Below are 18,464 nucleotides of genomic sequence, written 5' to 3' on the forward strand. Positions count from 1 at the left end.
GCTTAACAGTTCTATGTCTAACAATGCCAAATTCAGAACATAACATATTAAATTCAGCATTAATAAATTCAAGGCCATTATCAGTTCTCAACACTTTCAATTTTCTATCATATTGATTTTCCACCTCAATTTTCCATTCTTTAAATTTAGGCAAACATTCATTTTTAGTTTTAAGCAGATATACCCAAACATATCTACTATAATCATCTATTATTGATAAAAAATAATGTTTACCTGAATGAGTTCCAACCTTGTGAGACCCCCACAAATCCGCATGTACATATTCCAAAGGCCTTCTTGAATTATGTATAGCTGTAGAGAACTTCAATCTGTGGTGCTTTCCCAAAATACATGTCTCACAGAATGGAAGTGAGCCTGTTTTGAACTTTCCCAATAAGCCTTGCTTGTTTAACTCCTTAATGCCCTGTTCACTCATATGTCCCATCCTGTGGTGCCACAGTTGCATCTGCACTTCCTGATGTGTTACAATACTTGCTTCTGAAGACATGATGGTTTCGCCTTGCAGTAAGTACAATCCATTTTTCTTTTCTCCCTTCATCACAGTGAGAGACCCCTTTGAAATCTTCATCTGACCATTAATGGATTTGTAACTGAAACCTTCATCTTCCAAGGCACCAAGAGACACTAGATTTCTCCTTAGTTCAGGAATGTGTCTGACATTGTTTAACGTTCGAATAGTTCCATCAAAGTGCTTGATCGCCACTTTCCCTATGCCAATGACCCTGCAAGCATTATCATTACCCATTAGCACAGTTCCACAATCAACCTTTCGGTAATCAATAAAATTTTCAAGAGTTGGGCACATATGAAATGTGCAACCCGAATAAAAAATCCACTCTTTTGTGATTCTTTGATTCGACACCATAAACATATCACCATCGGATGAACATTGGTCTGCCTCCTCTGCAATAGACACTGAGTTTTGCTTCTTTTCTCTGTCTTCCTTGAGTTTGTTTCTAAACTCATTGCAGAACCTCTTTATGTGACCAATTTTACCACAGAAATAACACTTTCTGTCTTTGTGATATTTCCCTCTTGACTTTGATCTAGATTTAGATCTATTATGCCCTCTGGAATGATCCCTTCGAACTGGATCTCTTCCTCTTGCTTGCTCTTTCCCTCTTGCCATGAGTGCTTCATCTTTCAGCTTGTCATATTCTTTGTTCAGTTCTTGTTCCTTTGATTTAAGTGCTCCAAGAACATCATCAAGTGTGAGTGTGTCCCTTCCATACTTGATCACTGCCTTGAGTTCTTGATAAGCCGCTGGTAGAGATCGAAGTAAGATGACAGCTTGACTTTCTTCATCTACAAAATATTTCAGATTAGCTAAACCAATAATAATTTGATTAAACGCATCAAGATTATCATCTAAAGACAGATTTGCAATCATTTTAAAGCCATATAAAGATTCTAGCAGATTTATTTTGTTAGTTAACGAAGGCTTCATGTAGATCTCTTCGAGTTTGTTCCACAACTCCCTTGCTGTCTTTAAGCTTTGAACCTTTCTCCTCACTGTATTGGAAAGGTGCATTATAATGGTGTAATAAGCTAACTCCTCCATATCTTCAATCTCTTCTTTCTTCAGCGTCTCTGAAAGTTCATCTCTGGGTTTGAGAGCTTTAGCAACTTTCTGATGAACAAGAATCCCTTTCAAGCTTTCTCTCCACAGCCCGAAATCTCCGGTTCCATCGAACTTCTCAAGTTCGAACCTTGCTGTAGTACCCATCTTTGAATTTGATCAATCTTGGATGAATCTGGGTTGAATTCTGTCGAATCTTGGTCCTTTCTCGCGGATCACGAACCTGGCTCTGATTTTGTAGGAATTTGCTCTGATTTTTAGGAATTATTCGACCACAGACTCATCTGGCACACGCCCAGATCAAACTGACGATGACGTAAATCAGCAAATAGATTAGTAAGAAACCAGCAATAATCAAAGAAAAATAAAAAGAAATGAGGCAAGAGAATTTATCCTGGTTCTGGTCCTAAGATCAATTCGATCTTAGGCCGTACATCCAGCTGAGCATCATCATCTCCAATCCACTATATCAATCTTGAGTTTGTACACTTTACAATGGTAGAAAAGAGCCTAGAAAAAACACAGCAGCCCCTCAAGAAGAATCTCAGTTCTTCTTGCAGAGAACCCAAGTTCTTAGTCTCAAAGAACTTCTCACTATCTCTCTGTTTCACTGCTTCTCACTCTAGGATTCACTCTTTTCTTATTGTAATTCTCTCTCTCCAAACTCTCTCTTCCGTATACTGTTTTTCCTTATAACCAAAACAGAATAAAATAAGCTATTTATAAACATAGCTTTTACAAGAAAGTAAATCTTGACTCTAGTTCCAGCCGAGGTTAGTTTGGTGCAGTTAAACTTTAGGAGGATTAACCCACACAGAGAAACCAGGAATGTAGACAACAAATAAAGGTATCAAGTCTAGAAGTTCTCTAAAAATGCTTCAAAATCCACTACATTTACATAACTATTTATTAGGTGGATTTAGTGTGTTACCAGATGCCCTGTAACTATTGCAGATCAAACAGCAGAGGAGTCAACAGAGGTAGTTAGCATGTATAAAGATCAACAATATTTGTGACGAGTTATTTAGGACTCGGTTGAACATCAAGTGTTTGAATCTCTTGTTTGGATTCCTATTAACAGAAAGTTAATCTTTGTTTGGTAAGTGTAATTGTAGAAACAAAGTTTACAAACTTACTTAACAATAGTCAAAAGCATCAGCTACTAAAAAAACAATAGAGATTCAAATGCTTCAAGCTTGACCCATTAATTATGTTGCTTTTAAACTTTGAACTCTTAGAATCCTTGCAGCCACTAAGTCTGATCTTCATCACCAGAGGAATCTATTTAAAAAGGTAAACATGGAAGAAATAATATGAGAGAAAACATAATTTAGTTTAATTTTATACACTCCAAACTTACTTGGCCAGTTGAAATACAAACTTTAAAGGGACTGACAAAACTAGAATTATTATATAATATATACATAAATTTATAAAATGAATATCTTTTTTTTTAATATAAATGGTGGCCTGGGCAATATAGATTCATATATATTTAAATTTTTTATATGAAAGAAAACATTGTATTAAAACGTTAAAGATACTTTTCCTTCCAAATAAATCTATATTGCTGTTAAAAAAATAGAACTAAGTTGGACACAAATGAATTCAAGAATCTTTTATCTGATAATCTAGTTTTTTACAGGAAAATGCAATGTCTACCCCTATAGTGGCTATTGCCTTTTGGTACATTTCAGAAATAATATTTATATATAATTAAATTAGACTGAATTTTTGAACAAAATTATCATGTAATAATAATACTAACCTGTCAATTGCAGTAAGGTTTCTTCTCAGCACAATGCCTTTGATAGCATATTTCTTAGGCTATGCATGAAATGCTTTATCATCACTAACTTGACACAAACTCCATAAAATCCTATAGTGAATCCAACTCTAATTCCTTTATAAAACCATGACAACTCAAACCACGTTTCATCTTCTTTATCATGAGCTGAGGCCAAAGAACCTTCTTCCAAAGTTCATCTTCATGACATGAACTTGTCAGAGGAGGTCCGCAGAGTCCATGGTTCATGGTATATGTAGAAGCATGGAAACTTTGTAGTTGAGTGCTTGTGGGAATTTTTCCAGGACAATTGGTTGTTTGACAAATCCAAATGATTCAGAAGAGACACTTGTGCCAAGTTGATGGGAATTGCACCAGAAAGCTTGTTATGTGACAAATCCAAAGACTCTAACTTAGTCAAGCTCCCAATCTCTTTAGGAATGTTTCCACTCAACTCGTTTCGTGATAGGTTTAACCGAGTCAATTCCAAAAGACGAGTCATGTCAACAGGCATCTCTTATATTCACACTCTATTCCTTTCCAAATAACCCGTGATGCAAGACTTTGATACTCTTCCATGTAGTCAGGTCCATATGTTATCTAAAATGTTGGGACTTGTATGGCCAGTGTTCTGGACCATTGATGTGAAATTTGCAAAGCAAGAAGGAATAGCACCAAGTGTATTTCAACTGGCCAAGTATTTGTGAACAATATTTGTGAAGGTCTTCATAACATTATGAGTTGTAATGAGTTAAATCCGCTTCTCTTTAATCTTTCATATATGTATTATTTATTATAAATTGAGGACTCGGTTGAACATCAAGTGTTTCAATCTCTTGTTCTCATAAAAACTACTAGCTCCTATTAAGAGAAAATTGATCTTTGGTAAGTGATGTTTTGACTTTCCTCTTGTATTTTTTTTTGTTTCAATTTACTAATAAGAAAGTACATCATCATATCACGGGAAAAAGCTAGATATATTGATTTAATTAATTTTATTTTTCTTAAAACATGACAATGAAAACAGTTTACTGGAAATATTTAATTAAAACCAAAGTTTACAAACTTATTTCACAATACATATATAGTCAAAAGCATCAGCTACTAAAAACAAGGATTGAAAAAGTAGGACTCTTCATAATACAGATTATTCAAATGCTCCATGCTTGACCGATTCTTTGGCTTTCTAACTTTGAACTCTTAAGAATCCTTGCAGCTACTAAGTCTGATCTTCATCAACTGAGGGATCTAATGAGAAAAGTAAACATGAGAGAACCATATATGAGAGAAAACATAATCTTGTTTAGTTTTAAGAAGGCCAATTTTGTTTGTTTTTTTTAATAAGATTAGACTAAAATTCATAAAATATACATATGTATATAAATGTACAAGTTTTACATATATATATTTTTCTTAAAATAAATATATTCTAATAAAATATTAGAAGGAAAAATTGGAAGGGCATGATCCCCTCCAGCCCTTCGTAGAGGTCTGAATTGAAAAAAAAAATAAAAAAAATTAAAGATTTCTCGTCCAAATAAATCTATTGGTGCTGTAAAAAAAATAGAATTAAGTTGGAAAGTCATGAAAATTTAAGAATATTTTATCTCATAATCTAGTATTTTAGAGGAAAATACAATGTCTACCCCTTAGTGGCTACTGCATTTTGGCACATGCATTCCAGAAATATATATATATATAAATATAAACAAAGTTATAATTTAATTAGACTGAAGTTATGAAAAAAAAAATATCATATAATTAGAGATGATAAATACCATTAATACGTACTACCAACCTGTCAATCCAAGCTAGCTTTCTCCTCAACAATCCCTTTGATAGAATATTTCTTACGCTATGCATGAACATAAAGTAAGAATTTCTCCAATAATAGTTTATTATCAAAAAATTGATACAGACTCCACAAAATCCAATAGTGAATCCAACCCCAATCCCTTTATAAAACCACGACAAGTTAAACCATGTTTCATCTTCTTGATCATGAGTTGAAGCCAAAAAACCATCTGGTGAAGTTCCACTTTCATGCCGATCGGTTAGAGGAGGCCCATAGAGTCCATGGTTCATGGTATATGCAGAAGCATTGAAACTTTGTAGTTGAGTGCTTGTCGGGATTTTTCTTGACAATTGGTTGTTTGACAAATCCAAATAATCCTAAAAAGATAATTCCGCCAAGCTTTTGGGAATTTTACCGAAAAGCTTGTTATGAGACAAGTCCAAAGATTCTAACTTTCCCAAGTTCCCAATCTTTTCAGGAATGTCTCCACTCAACTCGTTCCGTGATAAGTTTAACTGAATCAACTCCACAAGACGCGTCAGTTCAGCTGGAATCTCTCCAACCAATTTATTACTCGATAGATCAATAAGTCTTAACAAACCAAGAATACTTTTATATTCATATTCTACTCCTTTCCAAATAATTTGTGACGAAAGACTTTGATGGTTTAAAACATCGGAACTTGGAATCTCGGCACTTGTATAACCTTCCACTATCCAAATCTTTGTACTTGTATAACCTGAGTAGAACATTGATGTGAAATTGGCAAGGCATGAAGGAATAACACCACTTAAACCATTTGAGGAGAGATCCAATATTTGGATATGAGAAAGATGACAGAGATTCAATGGTATGTTTCCTTGAAATTCATTTGATTTCAGATTGAGAAAAATCAATGAAGTAAATCTTTCACCAATCCATGATGGTATTATTCCTTCCAAACTATTCCATCCCAAATCCAAAACTAGCAAATGTGTACAGTTCTTCAATGTAGAAGGTAAAGCTCCTGAAAAGTTATTGTTCCCCAATTGTAGAGATCGAATATCTGTCAAACTTCCAATGGAACTTGGGATCTCTCTTGAGAACTCATTGTAATCTAACTTCTGAAAAAATAGACTACTGTTGAAATTCCCCCAACAATCAGGAAGGCTTCCGAATAATTGATTATTGGACATGTCAAGAAGTCTTGTTGCCGCATCTTTTGCTTCACATAGAAAGAAGTTGCAACTAGTGAAATTATTATGGGAGAGATTTAAATAGGATGCATTGGAGAGAGAAGATGGAATAGAACCATGGAATTGATTGAAACTCAAATCAACTTCACTAGCACCTATCAATGGAAAATGTGGCAAGGTACTATAAAGAAGATTGAAAGACATATTTAAGTGCCACAACCCGGATGATATATTACTGAACCAATTGGGAACAACACTAGAAATATCACTATCTGAAATGTCAAGATCGATGAGTTGTGATTGAGTTTGTAGCCAACTAGGAAATTGTGGACCTAACTTGCAAGATGCGAGTTCTATGGTTTGCAACTGAATAGGAACCCAATTGGAGTTGAATTTCAATTTCAAAGCTGAGTTATAAGAAAAAGATAGACTCACCAATTTGGGATACTTAATTAGGTTCACTTCCGAGATAACCCCAACAAGAGAGTTTGAAGAGACATCTAAAAACTCAAGATGAGATAGTCCACCAATAATACTCTCAGTTGAAGTACCATTAAATCTATTGTTACTTGCGTGAAAATATGTCAAGTTTGGCATTGTTGAAAGATCAGGTAATGGTCCTGTGAGTTGGTTGTCATACAAAAACAATGTATCAAGACTTGGAAATCGACTCAAGTGGCTAGGAAAAGTACCTTCCAACCGATTATAAGCAAGATCTAGCGCTTTCAGAGATGGGAATGTGTTTTCAGCATCCTCAAGAATTGACCCACTAAGTTGGTTATAACTCAAGCTCAAACCCACTAATGAATTCTTGGCAGAACCTGCTAGATTTTCTAAAACATTATGTAAGAAGGTACCACTAAGGTTGTTTTCAGATAAATCTAAGATCTGCATGTTGGAAAGATTCCCCAAGGACTTTAGTACTCCATTTTCAAGTTCTGCTGTGTTTCCATTATTGATACATGTATGAATTTATGTCTAAATTTGAATACACATCATAAAGTGAAAGAAGTGTGTACAATTTAACTGAGTATATATAATCTTTTTTCTAAGTGTTATTTTTATAAAATTGAATTAGTTTTATTTATATTATATTATATAACTAATTTTACATTAAATTTTTGTAAGGATTGTTTTCAAAGAATTTTTGTAATATTAATTTTTTTAGTTATTGTATACATATATATATATATATTTCTAAGACTTTTATTGTATGTTTTTTTTAAGGTTTGGGTGAGGTATTAAGTTACTTAATTGATTACCCAACAAAGATGTGAATTAGGAAGAATTGGTTGACGAAATATGAATCGTAGATTGAATCTTGATATATATTTTTGTTACCACAAAATATATTGGCAGCTGCGAATCATTTGATTGGAATGAACGGTTCTAATTTTTTTTAGATCTAGGTTAAATAGTATATTATCATGAAGGGTAATCAGTTACCCTGAGATGAGTAACATTCTGCTATAAGAGGGATGACGAGTTAATCATCTTGAATATGAAAAGAAACATTGAATTTGAAGAAAAAGAAGACATGATCTCATCTTATAAGCAATTGTAAGAAAAAATAAGTATTGAAAAAAAGGAAGAGAAATACTTCATCAAAAAAATTAGAAGAATTAACTATAATTTTAGTAACACAAGTAACCGGTTACCATAAAAACTTATAAATATACATATATATCAGAACGTGGAGGTAAACAGTTACCTATCGCATATTTGAAGTTAAAAAAAATATATCTAAAGAAAACAAACGAGATTTGATCTGCAACAAAAGAAAGAAGAAAGCATATTTGTAATGATATAAGTAATCGTTTAATATTAATATAATTATAAAACTATATAATTTATAATTATATCAATATAAATTCAAATATTATAAAATATCATTATTATAATAATATATAATATACAAGAAATTAGAATAACATTTATCTTTTATGAAAAATAAAAAAATTTATTTCCAATTATAAATGTGTGATTTGAATAATATCATGAATTTTTTATACATTAAATAGTATAGTTTATGATCTAAAATGTTATCGTAATTTTTTTTTAAAAAAATTATTAACAATGTTTATGCTTAATTTTTCTTTTAATATGTTTATGTTAGTCTTTTATATATAATATTATTTAATTCATTTAAATTTATATGACAATCATAAAATCTTAATAAATATATTTAATAATTTTTTAAAATAAAACTAAGCACATTGCACATTTCTTGCACCTAGTAATAGGAAAATTGAGGACCTTAAACTTGATTTTGACTAAACAATAAAAACCTCGACCTAAATTTGAAGGTAACGTCCACGCTACATTGACCAAATGACCTCTCATGTCTTCAATAGGCTATTAGGAACTTAAATTTACTAATGTTGTGTTTGAAGCTTGGATTTTAGTAAGAAAAAAAAAAGTGGAGGGATTTAATTTTAAGTTCAAAGTGGGGAGAAAATTAATTGAAGTAAAAGTGAGGGAAAAGTTGTAAGCAAAATTTATTGGATCTCTTGTTTTACGGAAAAAAATGTTATTTTCCTTCCGAACTATAGCACTTGTAGATTTTTCCCTTTTCTTCCAAAATAGTTACAGTTGGAGTTAAAAAAATATTTAAAAATAATTGTTTAATTAACTAATTGATTTTAAAATAGAATAAATAAATAAAAATCATTTTAAAAAGTAAAAATTTAATATAAATTTATTTTTAAACTATATTGAATATTATAAAAAATTAATAAACATAATTTTTTTTAATTCAAATATAATTTTGAAAAAACTAAAATCAATATTTCTAAACTAAATTAAATTAAAAACTTAACCAAATATATATTTCAAACGTAGGTAATCAAACACATTTAGAAAACAATCAAGCAAAAAATTAAAGATTTTAATTTAGTTTAGTTCAAAGTATAAGTTAGTTTTAGAAATATTGATTTTAGTTTTTTTAAAATTCTATTTGTATTAAAAACTATTTATGTTTATTTATTTTTATTTATTGGATTTTATATAATTTAATAAATTTAAAAATCAATTTTTATTAATTTTATATTTTTAAAATTATTTTAATTTATTTTTTCTAAGTTAAAATCTATTAATTAATAAAAATATATTTTTTAAAATATTTTTTAACTACCACGTATGCAAACCATTAGTATTTTAGACGTAATAATAAAAAGTTTACAAGTACTATAATATGTGGGTATTTTTCCCAAGCGAAAATCTTATAAGTGATATAGTTGGAAGAATAAAAAAAACATTTTCTATGTATATCTAAGCTCTTCGGTACACCCAAATGAAATGACTAAAATACTCTCAAATATTTTCTAACTTGTATATTACGTTCAACTACCAAGTCAAGGGGAAAGTTAAGGCTTTGAAAGAGCCCCTTGGGCACACTTGGTCTTGGTCTTTTGTCTTAATTTCTTTTTCTTCTTTTGTCTAATTTTTGTAGTCTTAATCACCCAAACTCAGCAATATGTTAATGCAAGATATTAAATAATTTATTTGTACCATTTTTTTTAATAAAAAAAAAAGAGAAAAGTATTTAAAATCAATAAATGTATGAATATCGATTGGGAAAGAATGCATTTTTGATAAGAAATTAGAGAACATATTAAAACAATTTACTATGCTAACAGATAGTATATGACAATCCGTTGCCAATATTATAGTACATGGAATCTTATGAATAATATTCACCATAACAATATATATAAAAAATACTATCTATTTAAGATACATCTATTTTTCATATATATTTATGTCTAACTTTGAATACACGTCATAAAGTGAAAAAAGTGTGTACAATTTAACTGAGTATGTATAATCTTTTTTCTAAGTGTTATTTTTATAAAATTGAATTATTTTTATTTATATTACATTATATAACTAATTTTACATTAAATTTTTCTGAGATTGTTTTCAAAGATTTTTTGTAATATTAATTTTTTTTATTTATTGTACATATATTTATTTAAGACTTTTATTGTATGTTTTTCTTTTAGGTTTGGGTAAGGTATTCAGTTACTTAATTGATTACCCAACAAAGATGTGAATTAGGAAGAATTGGTTGACGAAATATGAACCTTAGATTGAATCTTGATATATATTTTTGTTACCACGAAATATATTGGCAGCTACAAATCATTTTATTAGAATGAACGGCTCTAATTTTTTTTTTTAGATATAGGTTAAATAATATATTATCATGAGGGGTAATCAGTTACCCTGAGATAAGTAACATTCTGCTATAAGAGGGATGACGAGTTACTCATCTTAAATATGAAAAGAAACATAGAATTTGAAAGAAAAAATAATAATAAGAAATGATCTCATCTTATAAGCAATTGTAAAAAAAAAAAAAAGTATTGAAGAAAAGGAAGAGAAATACTTCATCAAAAAAATTAGAAGAATAATTAACTATAATTTTAGTAACATAAGTAACTGGTTACCATAAAAATTTATAAATATACATATATATATCAAAACGTGGAGGCAACTAGTTACCTATCGCATATTTGAAGTTAAAAAAAACATATCTAAAGAAAACAAACGGGATTTGATCTGCAACAAAAGAAGAAGAAAGCATATTTGTAAGTAATCGTTTAGTCTTAATAGAAAGGTTTTCAAAGAAGTGAAACGAGAGAGCCAATCAAGATAATCAACAAACACACCATCTTTAGAAGAAGAGAATGAAAGATCTAGATACTGCAATTTGGTAAGATTTCCAAGCTCGGGAGGAATAGTTCCACTAATTGAATCACCTGATAAAAGGTTTGGATGTGTAAGATATTTGAAAGAAGCAATAGACTTGGGAATTCGAGTAAAGGCATTCCCAACTAGACTCAAGTAATTCAAATACTGCTGCCAATCTCACCACTTCAGAAAAAATAGAGCGTTGAAATTTGCCCAACAATCAGGAAGGCTTCATGATAATTGATTATTGGACATGTCAAGAATTCTTGTTACCTCTTCTTTGGCTTCACATAGAAAAGAGCTGCAACTAGTGAAATTATTATTAGAGAGATATAAATTGGTTGCATTGGAGAGAGAGAAGAGGGAATAGAACCATAGAATTGATTGAAACTCAATGGAAAATGTGGTAAAGTGCTGCAAAGAAGATTGAAAGACATATTTAAGAACACCAACTTGGATGATATATCACTGAACCAATTAGGAACATCACTAGAAATAACTTGCACGATATGAAGGCTATGATTTCCAACTGAAATGAGGGAACCCAATTGGAGTTGAATTTCAATCTCAAGCCTGAGTTATAGGAACAATATAGTTTCTTCAGAGATAACCCCAACTAGATTGTTTGAAGAGACATCTATAGCCTCAAGATAAGAAAACTCACCAATACTCTCTCCTGAAGTACCATTCAACTTATTGTTATCTGAGTCATCTTGTTTCAAGTAGTTCCTTATTTCAATATGATTTCCAGAGAAACCAGGAATGTAGACAGCAAATAAAGGTATCAAGTCTAGAAGTTCTTCTCTAAAAATGCTTCAAAATCTACCACATGTACATATCTATTTATTAAGTAGATTTAGTGTGTTACCAGATGTTCTATGTGGTTTATTACAGGCCCTGTAACTATTGCAGATCAAACAGCAGAGGAGTCTATGGTGTCTATTAATTTGAAAAACTTTCCATCTCATTCTATTTAAGTTAGTTATTTCGTATCAAATTGGTGTAATTAAGTGGTTAGAAAGAGCTCAGGACATGATTGCAGATCCTTCCAATTTAAGGTTTGTTTTAGATAAGTGGCTCAATTAGATCAGTGGTGTTATAGTTCTTTATATTAGATCACCATTTTTCATCTCAGGTTTACAAGATTAGATGTTTTCTTTTGTTTTGGATATGTCGTAGACTTAATAACAGCTTCAAACTCAATGCATCTCATACTAAGAAACTGTTCAAAGCTTCAAACTTTAGGTCTAACAATATTTGTGAAGAAAGTCTTCATAACATTATAAGTGGTAATGAATTATTTTGGACTCGGTTGAACATCAAGTGTTTGAATCTCTTGTTTGGATTCCTATTAACAGAAAGTTAATCTTTGTTTGGTAAGTGTAATTGTAGAAACAAAGTTTACAAACTTACTTAACAATAGTCAAAAGCATCAGCTACTAAAAACAGTATAGAGATTCAAATGCTTCAAGCTTGACCCTTTAATTCTGTTGCTTTTAAACTTTGAATTCTTAGAATCCTTGCAGCCACTAAGTCTGATCTTCATCACCAGAGGAATCTATTTAAAAAGGTAAACATGGAAGAAATAATATGAGAGAAAATATTATTTAGTTTAATTTTACACACTCCAAACTTACTTGGCCACTTGAAATACAAATTTTAAAGGCAGTGACAAAACTAGAATTATTATGTAATATATAAAATGAATAGCTTTTTTTTTTTAATATAAATGGTGGTCTGGCCAATATAAATTCATATATATTTAAATTTTTTATATGAAAGAAAACATTGTATTAAAACGTTAAAGAACACCCCTATAGATTCATAAAGATACTTTTCCTTCCAAATAAATCTATATTGCTGTTAAAAAAATAGAATTAAGTTGGACACTAATGAATTCAAGAATCTTTTATCTAATAATCTAGTCTTTTACAGGAAAATGCAATGTCTATTATCTAATAAATCTATATGGCTATTGCCTTTTGCTATGACTGAATTTTTTAACAAAATTATCATGTAATAATACTTACCTGTCAATTGCAATAAGCTTTCTTCTCAGCGCAGTGCCATTGACACAAACTCCACAAAATCCAACTCCAATTCCTTTATAAAACCATGACAACTCAAACCACGTTTCATCTTGTCAGAGTTCCATCTTCATGACATGAACTTGTCAGAGGAGGTCCGCAGAGTCCATGGTTCATGGTATATGTAGAAGCATGGAAACTTTGTAGTTGAGTGCTTGTGGGAATTTTTCCAGACAATCGATTGTTTGACAAATCCAAATGATTCAGAAGAGACACTTGTGCCAAGCTGATGGGAATTGCACCAGAAAGCTTGTTATGGGACAAATCCAAAGACTCTAACTTAGTCAAGCTCCCAATCTCTTTAGGAATGTTTCCACTCAACTCGTTTTGTGATAGGTTTAACTGAGTCAATTCCAAAAGACGAGTCATGTCAACAGGTATCTCTCCAGCCAATTCATTACTCGATAGATCAATCAGTCTTAGCAAACCAAGAATACTCTTATATTCATACTCTATTCCTTTCCAAATAACCCGTGATGCAAGACTTTGATACTCTCCCATGTAGTTAGGTCCATATGTTATCAAAATGTTGGGGCTTGTATGGCCAGTGTTCTGGACCATTGATGTGAAATTTGCAAAGCAAGAAGGTATAGCACCAAGTGTATTTCAACTGGCCAAGTATTTGTGAACAATATTTGTGAAGGTCTTCATAACATTATGAGTTGTAATGAGTTAAATTCGCTTCTCTTTAATCTTTCATATATGTATTATTTATTATAAATTGAGGACTCGGTTGAACATCAAGTGTTTCAATCTCTTGTTCTCATAAAAACTACTAGCTCCTATTAAAAGAAAATTGATCTTTGGTAAGTGATGTTTTGACTTTCCTCTTGTACATTTTTTTGTTTCAATTTACTGATAAGAAAGTACATCATCATATCACGGGAAAAAGCTAGATATATTGATTTAATTTTTCTTAAAACATGACAATGAAAACAGTTTACTAGAAATTTACTTAAAACCAAAGTTTACAAACTTATTTCACAACACATATATAGTCAAAAGCATCAGCTACTAAAAACAAGGATTGAAAAAGTAGGACTCTTCATAATACAGATTATTCAAATGCTCCATGGCTTGACCGGTTCTTTGGCTTTCTAACTTTGAACTCTTAAGAATCCTTGCAGCTACTAAGTCTGATCTTCATCAACTGAGGGATCTAATGAGAAAAGTAAACATGAAAGAACCAAATATGAGAGAAAACAGAATATTGTTTAGTTTTAAGAAGGCCAATTTTGTTTGTTTTATTTTAATAAGATTAGACTAAAATTCATACAATATACATATGTATATAAATGTATAAGTTTTTACATATATATGTATATTTAAAATAAATAAATATATTGTAATAAAATATTAGAAGGAAAATTGGGAGGGCATGATCCCCTCCAGCCCTTCTTAGAGGTCTGAATTGAAAAAAAAATAAAAAAAATTAAAGATTTCTCGTCCAAATAAATCTATTGGTGCTGTAAAAAAAATAGAATTAAGTTGGAAAGTCATGAAAATTTAAGAATATTTTATCTCATAATCTAGTATTTTAGAGGAAAATGTAATGTCTACCCCTTAGTGGCTACTGCATTTTGGCACATGCATTCCAGAAATTTATATATATATATATAAATATAAACAAAGTTATAATTTAATTAGACAGAAGTTCTGAAAAAAAATAATAATATAATTAGAGATGATAAATACGTACTACTAACCTGTCCATCCAAGCTAGCTTTCTCCTCAACAGTCCATTTGATAGAATATTTCTTACGCTATGCATGAACATAAAGTAAGAATTTCTCCAATAATAGTTTATTATCACAAAATTGATACAAACTCCACAAAATCCAATGGTGAATCCAACTCCAATCCCTTTGTAAAACCACGACAAGTTAAACCATGTTTCATCTTCTTGATCATGAGTTGAAGCCAAAAAACCATCTGGTGAAGTTCCACTTTCATGCCAATCGGTTAGAGGAGGCCCATAGAGTCCATGGTTCATGGTATATGCAAAAGCATTGAAACTTTGTAGTTGAGTGCTTGTAGGGATTTTTCCTGACAACTGGTTGTTTGACAAATCCAAATAATCCAGAAGAGATAATTCCGCCAAGCTTTTGGGAATTTTACCGGAAAGCTTGTTATGAGACAAGTCCAAAGATTCTAACTTTCCCAAGTTCCCAATCTTTTCAGGAATGTGTCCACTCAACTCGTTTCGTGATAGGTTTAACTGAGTCAACTCCACAAGACGCGTCAGTTCAGCTGGAATCTCTCCAGTCAATTTATTACTCGATAGATCAATAAGTCTTAACAAACCAAGAATACTTTGATATTCATATTCTACTCCTTTCCAAATAATGTGTGATGAAAGACTTGGGTCTCCAAGTAAAGCAGGTCCCTTTACCGAAATCTCTGTATATGTATAATCTGAGTGGAGCATTGATGTGAAATTGGCAAGGCATGAAGGAATAACACCACTTAAACCATTTGAGGAGAGATCCAATATTTGGATATAAGAAAGATGACAGAGATTCAATGGTATGTTTCCAACAAATTTATTTGATTTCAGATTAAGAAAAACTAATGATGTAAATCTTTCACCAATCCATGACGGTATTGTTCCTTCCAAACTATTCCATCCAAAATCCAAAGCTTGCAGATCAGTACAGTTCTCCAATGTTGAAGGCAAAGCTCCTGAAAAGTTATTGTTCCCCATTTGTAGAGATACAATATTTGTCAAACTTCCAATGGAACTTGGGATCTCTCTTGAGAAGTCATTGTAATCTAACTTCAGAAAACCTAGACTACTGCTGAAATTCCCCCAACAATCAGGAAGGCTTCCGAATAATTGATTATTGGACATGCCAAGAATTACTGTTGCCGCATCTTTTGCTTCACATAGAAAGAAGCTGCAACTAGTGAAATTATTATGGGAGAGAAATAAATAGGATGCATTGGAGAGAGAAGATGGAATAGAACCATGGAATTGATTGAAACTCAAATCAACTTCTGTACCCATTGGGAACAATGGAAAATGTGGCAAGGTACTATAAAGAAGATTGAAAGACATATTTAAGTACGACAACTCGGATGATATATTACTGAACCAATTGGGAACAACACTAGAAATATCACTATCTGAAATGTCAAGATAGGAGAGTTGTGATTGAGTTTGTAGCCAACTAGGAAATTGTGGACCTAACTTGCAAGATGCGAGTTCTATGGTTTGCAACTGAATAGGAACCCAATTGGAGTTGAATTTCAATTTCAAAGCTGAGTTATAAGAAAAAGATAGACTCACCAATTTGGGATACTTAATTAGGTTCACTTCCGAGATAACCCCAACAAGAGAGTTTGAAGAGACATCTAAAAACTCAAGATGAGATAGTCCACCAATAATACTCTCAGTTGAAGTACCATTAAACCTATTGTTAGCTGCATCAAATTCTGTCAAGTTTGGCATTGTTGAAAGATCAGGTAATGGTCCTGTGAGTTGGTTGTTATACAAACGCAATGTTTCAAGACTTGGAAATCGACTCAAGTGGCTAGGAAAAGTACCTTCCAACCGATTATTATGAAGAAATAGCTCTTTCAGAGATGGGAATGTGTTTTCAGCATCCTCAAGAATTGACCCACTAAGTTGGTTGTCATTTAACCATAAAGTGTCTAATGAATTCTTGGCAGAACCTGCTAGATTTTCTAAAACATTATGTAAGAAGGTACCACTAAGGTTGTTTTCAGATAAATCTAAGATCTGCATGTTGGAAAGATTCCCCAAGGACTTTAGTACTCCATTTTCAAGTTCAGCTGTGTTTCTAGACAAATCAACTCCTGACAAAGATTTTTTTCCTCTAATGGAATCTGGAAATAAACCATCTATGATGTTATTTGATATAGTAAGTTCAAAAAGATTATTACTTGAGTTTAAAAACCAAGTAATTGCAGTGGGATGTATTGAATTAGAAGAAAGTGTGAGAGTTTTTAGAAAATTAGACGAATAATTCGAAGGGGAAAGAGATGAAAGATCTACTTTGGGAAGTAGACAATGTGATAGGTCCAAGTCTGATAAGAAAGGTGGCACTCTAAATGATTGAAGCCCTGCTTTAGTAAAATTGGCCTCATGCAATGCAAAGGTCTTCAAAGAAGTGAGACGAGAGAGCCACTCAAGACTATCAACATATATACTATCATTATAAGAAAGTTGAAGATACTGCAATTTGGTCAGATTTCCAAGCTCAGAGGGAATAACACCACTAATTGGATTACCTGAAAGGTCAAGATCCGTGAGAAGTTTGAAAGAACCAATACACTTGGGAATTCGAGTAAAGTTATTGTAAGATAGACTCAAGTAATTCAAGTAGTGCAACTCAACCAAGGAGCAACCAATCTCACCACCAAGACCATGATAATTAATAGCAACGACATGATTGGTTTGGTTATCACAAGTGATTTCTTCCCAGTTACAACAGTTTTGGTTGGAACTATTAGTTGCCCTAGAGAGAAGGTTACCTGGATCAGCAACTCTCTTAAAGCTGAGGAGAGCCTCTTTCTCCTTCTCTATGCACTGACTGCCTTGTTGATCACCATCATCACACCGTACATGAGCAGTGGTGGTAAGCAAGAAAAGAAGCCACACTACTAACACTATCGTAATCCTCATTATTATAATGGAATAATAACAATTAATCAATATACTCAAACTATATATGGAAAGTGGAATCATCCCAACAAATCTATATTATTTATATATAACTGTATATATATTACGTAGACAGCTCTTTGGAGAATCGCAAATGACCAAATTACCCTCCCATATTCTAACTTGTATATTACGTCCATCTACCAACTCTTTAAGGCACACTTACCACCAAACTCATAATTGTTGGAATTTGATAAATAATTGATTATTTGTACCTCTTATCTTGCACACATTGTTTTTATTTAATTTTTTAATTTTTTGATAGTACGTAAATTATTTAAAATCAATAAACCTGTGAATATTATGTGGGAAAGAATGTATTGTTTATATGGAATTGGAGAATATATCAAAATAATTAATACAATTGGTAAAAGGGAAAAAAAAATCTCAAGTGTGTAGATAATATAATTTTTTTGTTTTAACGATTTTTTTTGTTAACTTTAATAGAATATTGCAAATATTTAATAGAATATATCTTTAAAATTATTAAAAATATATATTTATTAATTATATTAATATAAATTCAAATATTATGAAATATCATTATTATAATAATATATAATATACAAGAAATTAGAATAAAATTTATTTTTTATGAAAAATAAAAAAACTCATTCTCCAATTATAAATGTGTTTGAA

General features: G+C 31.3%; 1 protein-coding gene and 1 long non-coding RNA gene across 2 annotated transcripts; both read right to left on the bottom strand.

The window, feature by feature from the left end:
- Positions 1-3,393: 3,393 nt before the first annotated feature.
- LOC133784780 (receptor-like protein EIX2) lies at positions 3,394-17,786 on the bottom strand. Its single transcript, XM_062224055.1, has 3 exons — positions 14,845-17,786; positions 13,199-13,739; positions 3,394-3,564 (listed from the first exon to the last, which is right to left on the bottom strand). Exons 1-3 carry the CDS (start codon positions 17,784-17,786, stop codon positions 3,394-3,396), a joined length of 3,654 nt encoding a protein of 1,217 aa, XP_062080039.1.
- Positions 4,345-5,552, bottom strand: LOC133781763 (uncharacterized). The gene is made up of 2 exons (XR_009870259.1): positions 5,185-5,552; positions 4,345-4,634 (listed from the first exon to the last, which is right to left on the bottom strand). It is a non-coding gene; the product is annotated as an uncharacterized LOC133781763 (long non-coding RNA).
- Positions 17,787-18,464: the final 678 nt, after the last annotated feature.

This window comes from Humulus lupulus, chromosome 6 (genome assembly GCF_963169125.1).
Source record: "Humulus lupulus chromosome 6, drHumLupu1.1, whole genome shotgun sequence".
NCBI lineage: Eukaryota > Viridiplantae > Streptophyta > Magnoliopsida > Rosales > Cannabaceae > Humulus > Humulus lupulus.